The sequence below is a fragment of the Moschus berezovskii genome, chromosome 3, assembly GCF_049115385.1.
Source record: "Moschus berezovskii isolate FMDL1 chromosome 3, NW_MosBer_1.0, whole genome shotgun sequence".
Taxonomy (NCBI): Eukaryota; Metazoa; Chordata; class Mammalia; order Artiodactyla; family Moschidae; genus Moschus; species Moschus berezovskii.
The window spans coordinates 109,621,908-109,640,412 of record NC_142462.1 but is presented as its reverse complement, the minus strand read 5'-3'; the positions used below and the strand labels follow the sequence as shown (position 1 = coordinate 109,640,412).

Genomic DNA, 18,505 nt, shown 5'->3' with positions numbered 1-18,505 from the left:
AAAGAACAAAAATTCTTAAAACAAAACAAAAGAACAAAATTTTTTAAAAAATACAAACTGTACCGGTCAGTTAAGTTTGCTCTGCCCTATGGCGTCAAACTGAAGTCTTAAGTCTCTGGACATAATTTGCTGGTCAGGGAGAACAGTCAAGTTTTCCCTCCACAGAATATTATGTGTAGTATTGACACACAGCATTCACATCGTTGTCTTAAGTATGGAAGAGTTCCTTGAGAGCAGTAATTGTTTTATGTCACTTTTTTTTTTTATAATCTCCCTGGAAGAAAAGTTATGACCAACCTAGACAACATATTAAAAAACAGAGACATTACTTTGCCAACAAAGGTCCATCTAGTTTTTCAGTACTCGTGTACGGATGTGAAAGTTGGACGATAAACAAAGCTGAGCACCGAAGAATCGATGCTTTTGAACCATGGTGTTGCAGAAGACTCTTGAGAGTCCCTTGGACTGCAAGAAGATCCAACCAGTCCATCCTAAAGGAAATCAGTGCTCAAAATTCATTGGAAGGACTGATGTTGAAGCTGAAACTCAAATACTTTGGCCACCTGATGCGAAGAACTGACTCATTGAAAAAGACCCTAATGCTGGGAAAGATTGAAGGCAGGAGGAGAAGGGGATGACAAAGGATGAGATGGTTGGATGGCATCACCGATTCAATGGACATGAGTTTGCATAAGCTCCGGGATTTGGTGATGGACAGGGAGGCCTGGCGTGCTGCAGTCATGGAGTCGCAAAGAGTCGGACGCGACGGAGCAACTGAACCTTTTTTTTTTTTAAAGTATATTCACTGTGCCTAGCAGAGTCTGACATGTGGTAGGAGCCCAAGGATGCTCAATAGTGGAGGAAGGAAAGGAAAGATCAAGGAAGGAAAAGAAAAGGAGGGAAGGAGGGAAAAGTAAAGGGAAGAAATTCAAATCAGACATTTCTTCTGAACACTTAGAAGGTGAGCAAGGTGCGCTACGACGTTGTGAGTTGTTTTTTTAAGTTTTTCCCATTCACGTTGCGCAGCTTGTCCACTCGCGGTCCGGCCCTCGACCTCGGACCCAGCTGTCCGGCCTCCCAGCCACGCCCACTGCTCCCCGACCCGCGTTCGCCCGGCGGCTCAGTCAGTGCGTCTGCGCACGCGCAGCGCTCCGCCGCGCGCCTGCGGGGCGGGGTCCGGAGCAGGGCGTTCCGCCGCGGGGAAGAGGAAGAGGAAGTTGGGGGACGGTCCTAGCCGGGAGTGAACCGGAAGTGCAAGCGCTCCTGCTTCTCCTCGGCCAGGCGGAACCTGCTCTGCTGGGCCCGGTGGCCGCAAAAAAAAAAAAAACTTTTCTTTCTCCCGCCCTAACGGTCGCCGCGGCCAACTGCCTCGCCCGCCTGGCCGCCGACCCCGCCTTCGCTTCTGTGCGGCTGCCGCGCGGTCCTGTGTCCCTCTCGCCCGGCGGTATCCGCTCGCCGCTGCCACCGCCTCCTCGTCTTGCTGTCCGGCCCGCCCCGCCGCAGTGATGTGCGACAAGGAGTTCATGTGGGCCCTGAAAAACGGAGACTTGGATGAGGTGAAGGACTACGTGGCCAAGGTGAGTGGGGGAACGAGTGCAGTCGGCGAGAGCACGGAGGCGGGATGGAGCCGAGGCTGAGGAAGCGGGGGCGACCTCCTGGATGGAGGTGGCGCGGAGACGGTGGGAGGCCGGGAGCGTCTGAAGCCGAAACCTGGGTCCACAGAAAACGGTCGCGTTCTGGGTCAGGTAACTGCCGTGGTGACACAGGCTCTTGCCTTCCTGGCTTCTCGGGGAGGGGAGAGTGGGTGCCCAGCTCTTCTAGAGTCGCTTATGAGCGCCGAGGACTTGAGTTCGGCCCTCTTCGACGCCAGCGTTACTTCCAGTCTTTCTTCGGATGAGGTAATTCTCCATCTTGGACCTACCCACTACCGAATGAAGTAATTTAAGTGATTAGAATCAGAGTAACGTTTTCTGTTTAACTTTGGGCCTGTTATGAATGTAAGGTATTCCTTGACCGTGAAAGAAAAAAAGGAGTACCGAAAATAGCAGTAGTTAAAATTCTGAAACTTGGTGTCACTTCACTGTGAACTCTTAACTTTGGGTGTGGCCTCTTTCCTCTCCCCCGCTGCAACGAATAACTTAATTTGCTTCCAGTGGTCAAGTTGTCAGTTAGCATCTGGGAGTGTTTAAGATACTTGAGCAGTTTTCAAACCAGTGGGTTAACTTCAGTGATTCCATCTTTCTCCTAGATTCCATCAGAAGTGCTTACATGTGTAGTAAAAAGTAATGTAGTTTAGTTACAGTACATTTAGAGGGAAAATCATGATGAAGAAAGCTAATCTTAAACTTAAACCCAAGTGTGAGTCCACGTTGTAATGGAGTGGAGTGGTAAACTTAAAATTCCAATGGCCTGCCTTTGGACCCTGAAATTACACCTTGTGTAATTATGAGAGAACTTACATGTGATTCTAATATGGTGATCTAAAAAGAAATCTTCCAAAACAAAATAGGACTTTATTACATAAATATGGAGCACATCTTGTTTCTAAACTGTATAACTTTGTGACATGATCATGGTGGGCATCTAAAAGCTTGAGCATCTGATCCAGCTTCTAGTTTTTCAAAGGCTGTGACCACTGGTATATGATGCTGTGTTTCTGCTTCACAGTGGCGTGTTAGAAGCAAATAAGCAAAAGCAGAGTTTCTTAAAACTTACAGGATTGTGCAGGGCAAGCTACTGTTAGTTTTTACTCTGTTTAATACCATTACAATCTAGACTTTCCACATGCAGATTGTCTTCTTAGTCCTTTGAGATGGATTCTTAGGATACTGTTAACTGCCTTCAGCTAGTGGGAGTCTGAAACCAGTCTTTTTGGATGTTTCAATGTAAGAATAAAGGAAAGAAATTACTTGGAACTTTTCATGGTATGATTCCAGTGGTAGGACGTTGCATGCAGTACTCTGGAAGTGAGTGGGCTTTTGTTTTTCTGCTAAGGGTGGCACCTAGTTTATTTTACATTCTTGAGATTTGAAAAGTTAAGGACTGAGTTTGCAGCTACAAAAATAACATGCTGTACATTATCTTTGTGAAGTAAATCTTTTTATTAGTCCCATTTTACAGATAAGATTACTGAGATACAGGGTGCATAAGGAAAAAAAAAATCTAGTTACAGAGATAACAAATGAAGGCAGAACTAAACTGCTGACTCCCAGACTTAGACTCCTTCACTGCTTTATGCCGTTTCACAATCTAAACTGTAATTGTGAAAATTTATGATATCAAGATCTCTAGCAGGACATTTCCAAGGTCCACATCCAGGCAGATTATGCACAATGTTCAGTCACACAAAAACATTTGTATAAAGATAAGTGCCAGTAACAATGGATTCATTTGTTTTCAGTTTTTAAGTTAGGTCATTCTATTCCGTTTAATTTTGGTTTTTCCCTAATACTACCGTAATACTAATACATACCTAATACTACTACCATACTGCCTACACTCATTAACAAAAAAGATGTGCATAAGAGGGAAGGATAGACATCAAAAGAAAGTATTAAGAACTGATTTATCCAAAAAGAGTAATTCTTTGAACAGATCATGGAGCTTTTTCTTTTTTAATGAAAAATGATTAAAAAAAAAAACAAAACAGCCAGAAACTAGCCCTTTGTTTTTCACTGACTGAGCTCTTCTGTTGTGCCTTTTTATATTTCAAGTCCTCCTAACATGGTTTCTTCCGCCCAGCCTCCATCTTCCCTGCTTATTCATTGATTCACCTTTTTCATCTGGTGGGCAGTCATTATTATTTTCTAAGTTTATGTGATCTGCATTTTTCTGAGTTGTGTACAAAGAAAGTACATAAAGAAACATGTCTTGTTGTCCAGTTTTCCTTCTAAGGGGTGAGAATCTTTAAAATACTGTCCTGAGTACACCTGTGAAGATCTATCACATTGTTAACGTGTAAGAATGGACCTGTTGGGTGAAGCAGTTTAGTATTTTTCCTTAAAATTAATGTTTTAGAAACCAATAATTGTACTTTTCTACCGACTTCTGTACAGAAGTTGGGAGTATGGATTGGCATAAATTGTTGGCTTGGGGTGAATTCTTGAATTCTGAAAAATAAATTCAAAGTTCCAAAACCATTGAAAATTATATGTTCCTGACGGAGAATGAGATGGCTGGATGGCATCACCGACTCTGTGGACATGAGTTTGAGTGTACTCCGGGAGTTGGTGATGGACAGGAAGGCCTGGCATGCTGTGATTCATGGGGTCGCGGAGAGTCGGACACGACTGAGCGACTGAACTGAAATGAAAAAAGCAACATATAAAGAAAAACAGATTATTCCATGTTACATGCTTATCTGAATCATCATTAAAACAGTATCTAAAGCAGTTTGGTTTCTTGACTGTAAGAAACTAAATATAAAGACTATATTTACTTAATTCCCATTTTCATTGGGCACCGTTCAGGCCCCCAACACTTTGCTAATCTTGGCATGATAGTGATGCTCAGAAAACTTAAACATTAATGTTCAGCTGACCTCTGGAAAAAGCATTCATACTTACAAGGTAGCATGTAGATTAAAAATAACATCTCACATATAACAGTTTGTTCAATTGGAAAGTAAGTGAAAGACACAAAGTAGCATATTCATCAGTTATGGTAGTAGTATTCACCGTTTTCAATCTGTGTGATTCATCTGAATGCCTTATTTTTGCCTTCCATTTCTGCCTTTATGTTAATTTCTCCCTTGGAGTTAATTTGGCCTTCATTTGAGCTCCAGACTTAGAAGGAAATGGCAACCCACTCCAGTACTCTTGCCCGGAAAAATCCTATGGATGGAGGAGCCTGGTAGGCTGCATTCAGATAAATCCTGAATGTTTCTATTTTTCTTGTCCACCTTCTGACTAACGACTTCATGACCCACCCATTTGCCCAAAATAGAAATTGGGGAATTTCCCCAACTTTTTGAGTGTTATCAGGACTACCTTATGTCTTAGTTCCTTTCTCTTAACATCACTGCTGCTGCTGCTAAGTCGCTTCAGTTGTGTCCGACTCTGTGCGACCCCATAGACAGCAGCCCACCAGGCTCTCCCGTCCCTGGGATTCTCCAAGCAAGAACACTGGAGTGGGTTGCCATTTCCTTCTCCAGTGCATGAAAGTGAAAAGTGAAAGTGAAGTCGCTCAGTCATGTCCGACTTCGCAACCCCGTGGACTGTAGCCCACCAGGCTCCTCCGTCCATGGGATTTCCCAGGCAAGAATCCTGGAGTGGGGTGCCATTGCCTTCTCCGCTTAACATCACTGCTGCTGCTGCTAAGTCGCTTCAGTCGTGTCCGACTCTATGCGACCCCATAGACGGCAGCCGACAAGGCTCCGCCATCCCTGGGACTCTCCAGGCAAGAACACTGGAGTGGGTTGCTTAACATCACTACTTTAAATTAATTGCTAGTTAACCACTTAGACTATATTTTCCTTGACTGCAGTTTCTCTCTCTTCCCTGGTCAGCTGGAACATCTCAGCTGGAGGAAACTCTATGTAATAGGAATCTGAGCGTCTTTTTCAGCCAGCCTCTTCATTGCCCTTTTACTTTTGTGATTCCTCATTATTTATTTTTAAAAGGGCCAACTCCTCCTTGTTTTGGCATCCCAGATCATGAAGATCTGGCCTATGCTGACCTTTTTAAACTCTCCTCTCTACATGTGCTCTGTGCCAGACCTCACCAAACTGTTTCTTATGTATTTTCTTCACCTGTGATCTCATCCTTCTTGACCAAGTCGGCTCACCTCAGTCCCTAAGTCCTACCTGGTGAGCTGTTTATCCTCTTAGCTTAACCATCACCTCCAGAAAGGTATTTTGACTTCAGATGGAGTGCTGCTGCTTCTGCTGTTTCACTTACCAAATTGCTATGATTTTGTCTGTGTGTCTGTCTTTAATTAAAGGCTGTGAGCCTCTGGAGGATAGATACATATATCCTTTTTCGTCTTTGTACCTCCAGTATGGTGCCAAGGAATTTCACACATTAAAAGCATATGTTCCAAATAAGAAATCCTTTATATTCTTAACTTCACTGTAGTTTTAACATCCTGCATTAGTTATGTAATAGTAATTATCATTGACAGGATGACTTATTTTGGCAGGTACTGGAAAGTACTCTGTAAGATTTTTATCTCAATTTTCATTTGCCTTTTACCACAGCATTTCAGTATAGGTAATTGCATCCCCATTTTAAAGATGAGGACATTGAAGCTAAAGAGAAGTAATTTAACAAGATCACAAAATAAGTAGCATACCTGGGATTTAAACACAGAGCCGTCCCCACAGCCCATATATTTTTCACCAGATCAATCTGCCACGAAATGGTTATCTGGCTTCTTAGTTCACAGTAACTTAGTGAGCACATTAAGAAAATGAGAAAGGGGCTTGCAAGAGGCAAGCACAAGTTATTTGATTGTGAATAAGGATATAGTAAAAGGGCTATAGTTTTTCAAAATTTTAATTGTTTACTTTTAAGATTGTTACATTTGGAAATAATTAGCATGGAGCCTTCTCTATAAACTTGAAGTCTTGTCAGGTGCTATCTTTCTCACAGTGTTCCTAAAGAAACTGATTGATAGCTTGTGGAAACCTGTGTGCGTGCACGTGCACATGTTCAGTTGTGTCCGACTTTGCAACCCCATGGACTGTAGCCCGCCAGGCTCCTCTGTTCTTGGAATTTTCCAGGCAAGAATACTGGAGTAGTTGCCATTTCCTACTCCAGGGGATTTTCCTGACCAGGAATCTAACCTGCATCTCTTGCATTTCCTGCATTGCTACTGCTGCTGCTAAGTCGCTTCAGTCGTGTCCGACTCTGTGCGACCCCATAGACGGCAGCCCACCAGGCTCCCCTGTCCCTGGGATTCTCCAGGCAAGAATACTGGAGTGGGTTGCCATTTCCTTGTCCAATTTCCTGCATTGGCAGGCAGAATCTTTACTGCTGTGCCACTTGTGAAGCCCCCATAGTCATACATAATCCTATCATTTATATTAATAATTATCCTATAGAAAAAGTTAAGTTGTGTCTGTTTGCTTTAAGAAGAAACAAAAGTTAACTGAGGTATTGAGATTTCTATTCAGAATGGTTTAAACTAATGGCACTTTTTTCAAAAAGTATGTTCTTAAAACTTTATTTGAATACTGTGAAGCCATGTAGAAGTGTAACTGCTTTTATTTATTACACCAACCCATGAACATAGTTAATTTGGTAACCCAATATTAAAGATTTTAGAGATGAAGAAAAGCCAAAGGTTAAACAACTTGCCCAAGGTCGTAGAGCTCTTGAGTAACAAAGCTGAGATTTTAAGTCAGTCTCTCTGACGTCAAAGCTCTTGTTACGTAAGCATAACATTGACTTTCATTTTTCAATAATGCTAGATAACTCAGGGATTCTATATTATTGAGTATAATTAAGTATTAAAAATAATCACAGCAAGATGTAATTATCCATTGAGACTACTTAGAGGTGAGCTTTGTGTTTAGTTTTGAGACTCAAGCTCTCAGGTGAACATTTGTGAGCTGTATGGTAAGTAGTTACCTTAGATTCTCCAGCAGGTCTGATATATGTACTCTTGTTTACATGTACTTCTGTTTCACTTGCTGTGAAACACTAGACATCAGGTCTCTCTCTAACTTCTCTTTGTCTGTGGTTTTCTTTCCCGCTCCAGCCCCTTTCTAGTTACACCTGCCTTTGACATTCTGATAGGTTGAAAAGCAACAATTGTTCATCTTGTGAGAGAAAAGGATCTCTCGAACCTGAGAAAAAGTATCAACACTAGTCTTTAGAAATTGCATGACTTATTGGGATCACTTTCAACTTTCCTAATAGGCAATTGAAAAGAAGTCCTGATTCAGACTGTCTTGCATATATCAGTTTTACATCGTTTCCTCTTTTTTGTTTCTTTTTTTAAATTCCCAGTTTCTTTCTTACAAAAATTTGTCACCGTGTTTAGGCCCTTTCTGCAGCAGGGCTTGTGACCCAGTCAGAAAGCCAGTAGGTCAGCTTGTGTAAAAAGGTGCCCTCAGTAGATGCAGAATAGTTTAGATACTTTTCTGTGTGTCTCTTACTTTGAATTTAAAATGAGAAGATCTTTTTTACATTGCAGGAGGAGTGTTTACTCATATGTACATCAGCTATTTGTCATGTTTTGCTTTGAGATTCTAAACATTATCAAAAACTAGGGCAAACAAGTAAAAGTGTAATAAAGCTGATTTAAATTTTAAAATAACATACCTATTATTTAAGAGATAAAGCTGTATTGATAGAATCATCAGTTCAGTTGCTCAGTCATGTCCAACTCTTTGCGACCCCATGGACTGCAGCACGCCAGGCCTTCCTGTTAATAAAATGTAACAAAGTACCCCTTGCCCATTATCCCTACTGGAGTGTTTGTTTATTTAAAATACAAATTTTATTAGGTTTTTTAAAGACAGAAAAGTATAAAAAAAAGACAATTTGGTCTGTAATTATACTCTCTAGATAATTACTGTTAACTTTAAAAAGTGAAATTAACTCAGGTACAGGTTAGAAAATACAGCACCTGTGGTTGTCTGTGTACCTGTGAACAAAGTTAGCCATTCTTAACAGGTTCACGTAAGTAATTCCAGAAAAACATTGGAAAACCCACTTACTCATCCATTTCCCCACTTAAAAATGTTTCGATACACTCTTCTGCACTTTGCTTTTTTTTAATTCCTTAATAATTTATAATTTATCTTAGGTTCCACATTACATTTATTCATCCCTCCTTTTTAAGTGGTGCATTTTATTCCATTTTATGGATATACCATAATTTAACTAATGCTCCATAATAAACATCTTTTTCCAGCTCATGTTATTGTGATTACCTTTATATATATAGATATAGATATGTATGTATGTGTATATACACCTTGACAGTTTCTGAGGCCATAGCTCCATGACCCTCCTGATAAGTTTTATCAACTTAGACACAAGTAAGTAGCACATGAGATTGACCATTCTCTAATGACACTGCCTTTTTTCTATTTGAATAGGTGATTTGCCTTTCTTTAATGAGGAAATGAAACATCAGAACTTTTAGCATTTGTATTCATTTCCTAAGATTTCTTGTTTATACCTTTCTTTTGTTTTTCTAGTAGGTAATTGGTCTGGTTTTTTAAATTGATTTGTATGAGCCCTTTATAAATTAGTTTTTTATCACAGGTTTTGCAAGTATTTTTCCCAGTTTGTCTCTTGGCTTTATCTTTTTTTGTTGTTTTACAGCAGTCTTTACTTTTTATGTGATTGAATTTGTCACTTTTTCCCCTTTTTGTGACTTGGATTTTGTGTACTATTTGAAGAGACTGTTTCTTTTTTTTTTTTAGATGTCTTGGAATTATTTTATTTATTTTTTTTATTTTACAATATTATATTGGTTGGTTTCGCCATACATTGATATCTTCTCTATCAGATTATGAGTAAAGTTGGTCTTTTTTTTTTCCCCCCAGAACTTCTGGTTTTCTTTTTTCTTTTTTACTGTTTTAGGCATTTGATTACTCTGTTAATTATTTTATGGGAAGGTATGAAATAGGAATATAGTTGGTGTATTTTTTTAGACAGTTTCCACATTTATTGTAATTCCTCTTTGCTAATCTGAACTATTATCTTTGTCATAAAGAAAATCCAATGTTTCTTGCTCTTTTTCTATCCATACTAAGTGATTTTAATGGTAGCTTCATAATATGTTTTAGTATGGAATAGAGCCACTTTCTCTCTCATTCCCTTTAGAATTTCTGCAATAGAGTTTCTTTAAGAATTATTCCTTTTTTTCTGTCATTTTAAGGAAACTGAGCATTTTTGGAACCGACCTTACCTTTATCCCATATATCTTCATAAACATTACATTTTCTTTTTCCTGGGATGCTTGCAGCATGTGATCTGAAGACATGATGCTTTAGATTTTAATTCTTTATGAAGTATCTCCTAGTAGGAAGGTATGGTACAGTATGGCAGTATTGTGTATCAAAGTATTTGGAACAGCAAATAGGTAATCAAATCGCAGCTGAATTGATAATTAAGAATTACTTTATGGTACAACATCCAGGCCACCTTGTAATGAGAAATGTGACTGAAAGTAATTTTTATGCAACCTGACTTATTTTTTTAGTCCACAAAACACTAATATGGGTGTCAAGGACCTGTGATCAATGAAATCAACGAGAGAAGAAGCAAAAATGTTAGCTGACCTGAGAGAATGAAGACACAGAGTCACATTACCTTCAAGTTCCCCAGACCTGTGCAGTAACTACTGTATGTAAATATAACCTTGAGCTTCAGGAAGAGTTAAGATTTTATCTACTTTTATCTCTTATTTAAAAGTCAGAGACAGGTGTGGTATATTTTGGAAAGATTTCTGTTTGACCATATAAAATAATGAGATACTTGGGTCTAAATTATTAGCCATCTGAAAATTTTAGATATCAGAAAAAGGTAGATTGTTTTTCCCAGAATATAATAAAAGCTGTAATAGCAAAGTCCTTGTCCTTAGGAAATTTGGAATTTTGTTATTGGTTTAACTGTGATTGAGTATATTGACTTCGGAATCAAATCCTCTGGTTCTGGCTAGCTTATAAACCTGACCTCTTTGAATGAGTTAGTTAACTGCTTAGAGCTTGAATTTCCTGAAATGGAGAAAATGGGGATAATGATACCTACTTAATATATGTAAACTGTAAACTATTTTCCCTGGAATATAGTGAGTGCCAATAAATGTTAACCATTGTTATTAATAACAATAACCCAACATTTGTTTAGAAGCAAAACTACTGAAAGATCATCTAGTCTACCTTCCTCATTTTGTAAATGTGGAAAAATTAGATATTAAAGGACTTGACTCAGATTATACTGCTGATTAGGATTAGGACTTCAGTTCACTTTTTCTGACCTGAACAGGTGCCTTTTTCACTGCATTGCACTGTTTTCTAATGAAGTGCTTTATATAGCTATTACCACTGGTAAATTATTTTTTTATTCCACTTTCTTTGCTTGGTAAATTTCTGCTTATTTTTAAAGTTTTTGTTTTGCATAACATTTCCTGTGTTATTAATCTTTTATGCCAGTGTAGTATGCTAATAATTTGGCATACTTTCTTGTTGTATTATGTTTTAGTGTAGAGTTGCTTAAACTTAAGACTTATGGGCTTGATTGGATTTGAGATTGAAAAACTGTGAGTGGCTTAAGAAACTCTTGCTCTGTGGAATATATCTCTTAAGTTTTAAATGTTCCAAGAGTTTTGTCTTAATGAATGGCTAAAAAAGCAAAGGTGCCAGGTATAGGAGTGTATCACTTGTTATTATTTAAGTATTTGACTAATGCCTTTCAAACTGAGAACACAGAGACTCCCTCTCAAAATATTTCTGCAAGTCTCGATTTACAGTGTTTGTAGAGAGGCATTTGTTTTCTTGGGGGTAGACCTCGCAGCCTTTGAGCCCCTTCCTGTTTTTGAAGAGTTCCCTGTTATTTATATGGCTTCCCTGGTGGCCCAGAGAATAAAGCTGTCTGCCTGCCATGTGGGAGACCTGGGTTCGATCCCTGAGTCGGGAAGATCTACTGGAGAAGGAAAAGGCAACCCACTCTAGTATTCTTGCCTAGAGAATCCCATGGACGGAGGAGCCTGGCGTAGATTACAGTCCACGGGGTCTCAGAGTCAGACACAATTGAGCGACTTCACTTTCTTTTCTGCTACTTATATATAGTATGAATCTTGGTGAAATACAAGGCCCAGCTCCCACTGCACAAGCAGAAAAGGACAAATAAATTGCTTTCTCTTGCCCAGAGTTTAGGAAATGGGCCATAACCCAAACGTGGCTAATTGGATGCTTTTATCTAGAGCCGATACTCAGGCACAGGAAAAGATGAAGTGTCTGCAATAAAGCATCAGTTTCCAAAAGGAGAAGTAGTGTTTGTTGTGGCATCTTTTCTCTAACCAGGTGGTTCGTGTCACAGATTTTGATTTTGATTTATTGCCTTAAAGCCTCCTCACTTGGTTCCTATGCATTTACTGAGTGTGGTTCTTCAAATGTCTCGGCAATTCTGAGAGCTGCTTTTAATATCTGTACGTTTCTGCTGATCACTGTAAATTGGTTTCTGTTGCTTGCAGTTAAGAACCCTATACTGATTTTTGCCTGCCTGTCTGCCCTGTTGTGCTATATAGTTTTTGAAGTTAGAACTTACCTGTGTATTTCTAGTATTTACATTATTATTACAGTATTTCATATTATCTCTTACCTACCTGTAGTTTAGTTAAATTTGAGTCGAAGTATCCAGGAATTGACCCTTCCTTCGTCTTTTCCAAAGCTTTTTTTCTTTTTACCATATTCCTCTTTAAAACGTGTTCTTAGTATAAATAATATTTCTTCATTTCCTCACTTAAAGCTCAGTTTCAAACTACTCTGTTCACCTTTTCCGTATTACTATAATAGATGTGAAAACAGTAATAATGATAGCAGTTATATAGGTATAAAACTAACTTCCACTTACAACCTCTCATGACAATCACTTTAGAATTTCAGTTAAGTATTTTCAAATTCTTAATTTCATTACAGCATTATTTATAATAGCCAAGATATGGAAGCAGCCTAAGCATCCATCAGTAGATGAATGGAGAAGCATGTGCCATGTGTATATACGATGGACTATTACTCAGCCATAAAAAGGATGAAATAATGTCATTTGCAGCAACATGGATAGACCTAGAGATTATCATATTAAGTGAAGTAAGTCAGAGAAGGACAAATACTGTATAGTTTCACTTCTGTGTGGAATCTAAAAAGCAAAATAAGTGAACAATATATAACAGATGCATAGATAACAGAGAACAAATAGGTGGTTGCCAGAGGGGAGGAGAGTGGGAGAGATGAGTGAAACAGGAGATGAAGAGTTATAATCTTCCAGTTACAAAATAAATGTGTCACAGGAATGAAATATACAGTGTAGTGGATATAGTTAATATGGTAATAACTTTATATGGTGACAGATGGTAACTATACTTACCATGGGGATCATTTTGAAATCTTGAGAAGTGTGATGTCACTGTGTTGTACACCTGGAACTAACATAGTGTTGTATGTAGGTCATTTATATTTCAGTTAAAAAATAAGATTACATATATGAAAAAAGCTTTTAGTAACAGCATTTGAAAATATTATTACCAAAAAAAAACCACTCTAATCTGTAAATAAGTCTTAAATGTGTTACCGTTTTCAGTTATGTTCAGTCGCTCAGTTGTGTCCGACTCTTTGCCACCCCATGGACTACAGCCCGCCAGGCCTCCCTGTCCATCACCAACTCCTGGAGTTCACTCAAACTCATGTCCATTGAGTCAGTGGTGCCATCCAACCATTTCATCCTCTGTTGTCTCCTTGTCCTCCCACCTTCAGTCTTTCCCAGCATCAAAGTCTTTTCCAGTGAGTCAACTCTTCGCATGAGGTGGCCAAAGTATTGGAGTTTCAGCTTCAGCATCAGTCCTTCCAGTGACCATTCAGGCCTGATTTCCTTTAGGATGCACTGGTTGGATCTCCTTGCAGTCCAGGGGACTCTCAAGAGTCTTCTCCAACACCACAGTTCAAAACCATCAATTCTTTTGACACTCAGCTTTCTTTATGGTCCAAATCTCACATCGATACATGACTACTGGAAAAACCATAGCCTTGACTACACCAACCTTTGTTGGCAGAGTAATATCTCTGCTGTTTAATATGCTGTCTAGGTTGGTCGTAACTGTTCTTCCAACGAACAAGCGTCTTTTAATTGCATGGCTGTGGTCACCATCTGCAGTGATTTTGGAGCCCCCAAAATGAAGTCTTTCACTGTCTCCATTGTTTCCCCATCTATATGCCATGAAGTGATGAGACCATATGCCATTATCTTACTTTTCTGAATGTTGAGTTTTAAGCCAGCTTTTTCATTCTCCTCTTTCATTTTTATCAAGAGGCTCTTTAGTTCTTCTTCACTTTCTGCCATAAGGGTGGTGTTATCTGCATATCTGAGGTTATTGCTATTTCTCCCAGCAATCTTGATTCCAACTTGTACTTCATCCAGCCCAGCATTCCTCATGATGTACTCTGCACATAAATTAAATAAGCAGGGTGACGATATACAGCCTTGACGTACTCCTTTCCTGATTTGGAACCATTCTGTTGTTCCATGTCTAGTTCTAACAGTTGCTTCCTGACCTGCATACAGGTTTCTTAAGAGGCAGGTCAGGTGGTCTGGGATTCCCATCTCTTTCAGAATTTTCCACAGTTTATTGTGATCCACACAGTCAAAGGCTTTGGCATAGCAATAAAGCAGAAGTAGATGTTTTTCTGGAACTCTCTTGCTTTTTTGATGATCCAACGGTTGTTGGCAATTTGATCTCTGGTTCCTCTGCCTTTTCTAAAACCAGCTTGAACATCTGGAAGTTCATGGTTCACTTATTGCTGAAGCCTGGCTAGGAGAATTTTGAGCATGACTTTGCTAGCGTATGATATGAGTGCAGTTGTGCGGTAGTTTGAGCATTCTTTGGCATTGCCTTTCTTTGGGATTAGAATGAAAACTGACCTTTTCCAGTCCTGTGGACACTGCTGTGTTTTCCAAATTTGCTGGTATATTAATTGCAGCACTTTCACAGCATCATCTTGTAGAATTTGAAATAGCTCCACTGGAATTCCATCACCTCCACTAGCTTTGTTCATAGTGATGCTTCCTAAGGCCCACTTGACCTCACGTTCCAGGATGTCTGGCTCTAGCTGAGTGATCACACCATCCTGATTATCTGGGTCGTGAAGATCTTTTTTGTACAGTTCTTCTGTGCATTCTTGCCACCTCTTCTTAATGTCTTCTGCTTCTGTTAGGTCCATACCATTTCTGTCCTTTATTGAACCCATCTTTACATGAAATGTTTCCTTGGTATCTCTGATTTTCTTGAAGAGATCTCTAGTCTTTCGCATTCTATTGTTTTCCTCTATTTCTCTTCACTGATCACTGAGGAAAGCTTTCTTATCTCTCCTTGATATTATTTGGAACTCTGCATTCAAATGGGTGTATCTTTCCTTTTCTCCTTTGCTTTTTGCTTCTCTTTTTTTCATAGCTATTTGTAAGGCCTCCTCAGGCAGGCATTTTGGTTTTTTGCATTTCTTTTTCTTGGGGATGGTCTTGATCCCTGTCTCCTGAACAGTGTCACAAACCTCTGTCCATAGTTCATCAGGCACTCTGTCTGTCAGATCTAGTCCCTTCAATCTTTTTCTCACTTCTTCTGTGTAATTGTAAGGGATTTGATTTAGGTCATACCTGAATGGTCTAGTGGTTTTCCCTACTTCAATTTAAGTCTGAATTTGGCAATAAGGAGTTCATGATCTGAGCCACAGTCAGTTCCTGGTCTTGTTTTTGCTGACTGTATAGAGCTTCTCCACCTTTGGCTGTAAAGCATATAATCAGTCTGATTTCAGTGTTGACCATCTGGTGATGTCCATGTGTAGTGTCTTCTCTTGTGTGTTGTTGGAAGAGGGTGTTTGCTATGACCAGTGCGTTCTCTTGGCAAAACTCTATTAGCCTTTGCCCTGCATCATTCTGTACTCCAAGGGCAAATTTGCCTGTTACCCAAGGTGTTTCTTGACTTCCTACTTTTGCATTCCAGTCCCTTATAATGAAAAGGACATCTTTTTTGGGTGTTAGTTCTAGAAGGTCTTGTAGGTCTTCTTAAAACGGTTCAAGTTCAGCTTCTTCAGCATTACTGGTCGGGGCATAGACTTTGGATTACCGTGATATTGAATGGTTTGCCTTGGAAACAGAGATCATTCTATCGTTTTTGAGATTGCATCCAAGTATTGCATTTCGGACTCTTGTTTACTGTGATGACTACTGCATTTCTTCGAAGGGATTCTTGTGTGCAATAGTAGATATAATGGTCATCTGAGTTAAATTGACCCATTCCAGTCCATTTTAGTTCACTGAGTCCTAAAATGTTGACGTTCACTCTTGCCATCTCCTATTTGACCACTTCCAATTTAGCTTGATTCATGGACCTAATATTCCAGATTCCTATGCAATATTGCTCTTTACGTTATTGGACCTTGCTTCCATCACCAGTCACATCCACAACTGGGTGTTGTTTTTGGTTTGGCTCCATCTCTTCATTCTTTCTGGAGTGAGTTCTCCACTGATCTCCAGTAGCATATTGGGCACCTACCAACCTGGGGAGTTCACCTTTCAGTGTCCTATCTTTGTCTTTTCATACGGTTCATGGGGTTCTCAAGGCAAGAATCCTGAAGTGATTCCCTTCTCCAGTGGACCACATTTTGTCAGAACTCTCCACCATGACCTGTCCGTCTTGGGTGGCCCTACACGGCATGGCTCATAGTTTCGTTGAGTTAGACAAGGCTGTGGTCCATGTGATTAGATTGGTTGATTTTCTGTGATTATGGTTTTCAGTCTGTCTGCCCTCTGATGGAGAAGGATTAGGAAGCTTATGGAAACCTGTTGGAGAGACTGAGGGGGAAACTGGGTCTTGTTCTGATGGGCGTGGCCATGCTCAGTAAATCTTTAATCCAGTTTTCTGCTGAAGGGTGGAGCTGTGTTCCCTCCCTGCTATTTACCTGGGGCCAAACTATGGTGGCTATGGTCATGTATGGATGTGAGAGTTGGACTGTGAAGAAAGCTGATTGCCAAAGAATTGATGCTTTTGAACTGTGGTGTTGGAGAAGACTCTTGAGAGTCCCTTGTACTGCAAGGAGATCCAACCAGTCCATTCTAAAGGAGATCAATCCTGGGTGTTCATTGGAAGGACTGATGCTAAAGCTGAAACTCCAATTCTTTGGCCACCTCATGCGACAAGTTGACTCACTGGAAAAGACTCTGATGCTGGGAAAGGTTGGGGGTGGGAGGAGAAGGGGACGACAGAGGATGAGATGGCTGGATGGCATCACCGACTCTGTGGACATGAGTTTGAGTGTACTCCGGGAGTTGGTGATGGACAGGGAGGCCTGGCGTGCTGTGATTCATGGGGTCGCAGAGAGTCGGACACGACTGAGCGACTGAACTGAACTGAACTAATAATAATATAAGTAGTAGTACTTACATACTGCTTACAATATAAAAGCATGTGGACCATCAAACCAATACAATTGAAAGCTTTCTAGCCACAAACTAAGTCCTTAGAAAACACCTTTAGTGTTGTTTTTAAAGCCCTCTGAAGAAGAGTAATTATACTTCTACTCTTGTTTCCAGTAGACCTAGGTTTCACTCCCAGTCCACCTGTTAACTTTGACCAGACTATTTAGTTTCATCAAACTTCAGCTTTCCCATCTGAAAATAGGAATTATAATAGTACCCAATTCATATGTTTTAACCATAAATTTTATCCAAAAATTTTACCCAATTTTTAAAGGAGATAGTAACGGTAAAATTTAACAAAGCAATGCCTAACGTATTGTAACTGTATCGTAAATCTGGGCTGTTTTTGTTGTTGTTCAGTTCAGTCGCTCAGTCGTGTCCAACTCTTTGTGACCCCATGAATCACAGCACGCCAGGCCTCCCTGTCCATCACCAACTCCTGGAGTTCACTCAAACTCATGTCCATCGAGTCAGTGATGCCATCCAGCCATCTCATTCTCTGTCGTCCCCATCTCCTCCCACCCCCAATCCTTCCTAGCATCAGAGTCTTTTCCAGTGAATCAGCTCGTCGCATGAGGTGGCCAAAGTATTGGAGTTTCAGCTTTAGCATCAGTCCTTCCAGTGAACACCCAGGATTGATCTCCTTTAGAATGGCATAGACCCTTTTCTTAGTGTCTCTTTTGGCTTAGGTTTTGTAAACCTTACAGTCTCTATCACAGCTTTTCATCTCTGCTATTGTTCAAAAGCAGCTATAGATGATATGTAAACAAATGAGTGTGTCCAATAAAATCTTATTTGCAAAAATAGGCAGCAGACTAGATTTGGCACATGGGACATAGTTTCTTCACTCCTGTATAACACTCAAGTTCCCAAAACTAGGTTGTCCAATAAACTAAATTTCATTTTTTCCCTTTGAGCTTTTGAGAACTAAAATAATTAAAATATATGATCAAATATAAAACTTATTTTGGGGATCAGCATTTCCAAAAAAATTATGGTTTAAACATACTGAACTATAAGGAAAAGCAAGTCATAGAAAGCCATGTGTGGATTGGGGTAAGAGAAGAGAGGCTGAATGAAATTCTCTAGAAGTATTGAGCTTTTATCGTAAATTTGAACCTTAGGCAAGAGACCTAAAATTACTCTGAAAATTAGGAATTGTTATTTAAACATGCTAACAGAAGCTAATTTAAACCTTAAAACTGAAAGGGAATTTTACAGAATCTTTTTGGCTATCAAATGTCATCCATCCTCAAATGTTCCAGAATTTTCCTCTTTCCAACACTAGTGCCAGTCACATGACCTGGCTTGATTTCCAACTCCAGAAGTGAAAAAGAAGGCTAGTTAGCACAGTTCTCACT

The 18,505-nt window shown here is 39.7% G+C and overlaps 1 protein-coding gene across 1 annotated transcript in view; it reads left to right on the top strand.

Moving 5' to 3' along the window:
* Positions 1-1,237: 1,237 nt before the first annotated feature.
* MTPN (myotrophin) overlaps positions 1,238-18,505 on the top strand; it is a 77,948-nt gene continuing 60,680 nt past the window's right edge. Inside the window, exon 1 of the mRNA XM_055421324.2 lies at positions 1,238-1,577. Within this exon, the coding sequence (XP_055277299.1) occupies positions 1,506-1,577 (72 nt within the window). The 5' untranslated portion in view covers positions 1,238-1,505. The remainder of the gene's footprint in view (positions 1,578-18,505) is intronic.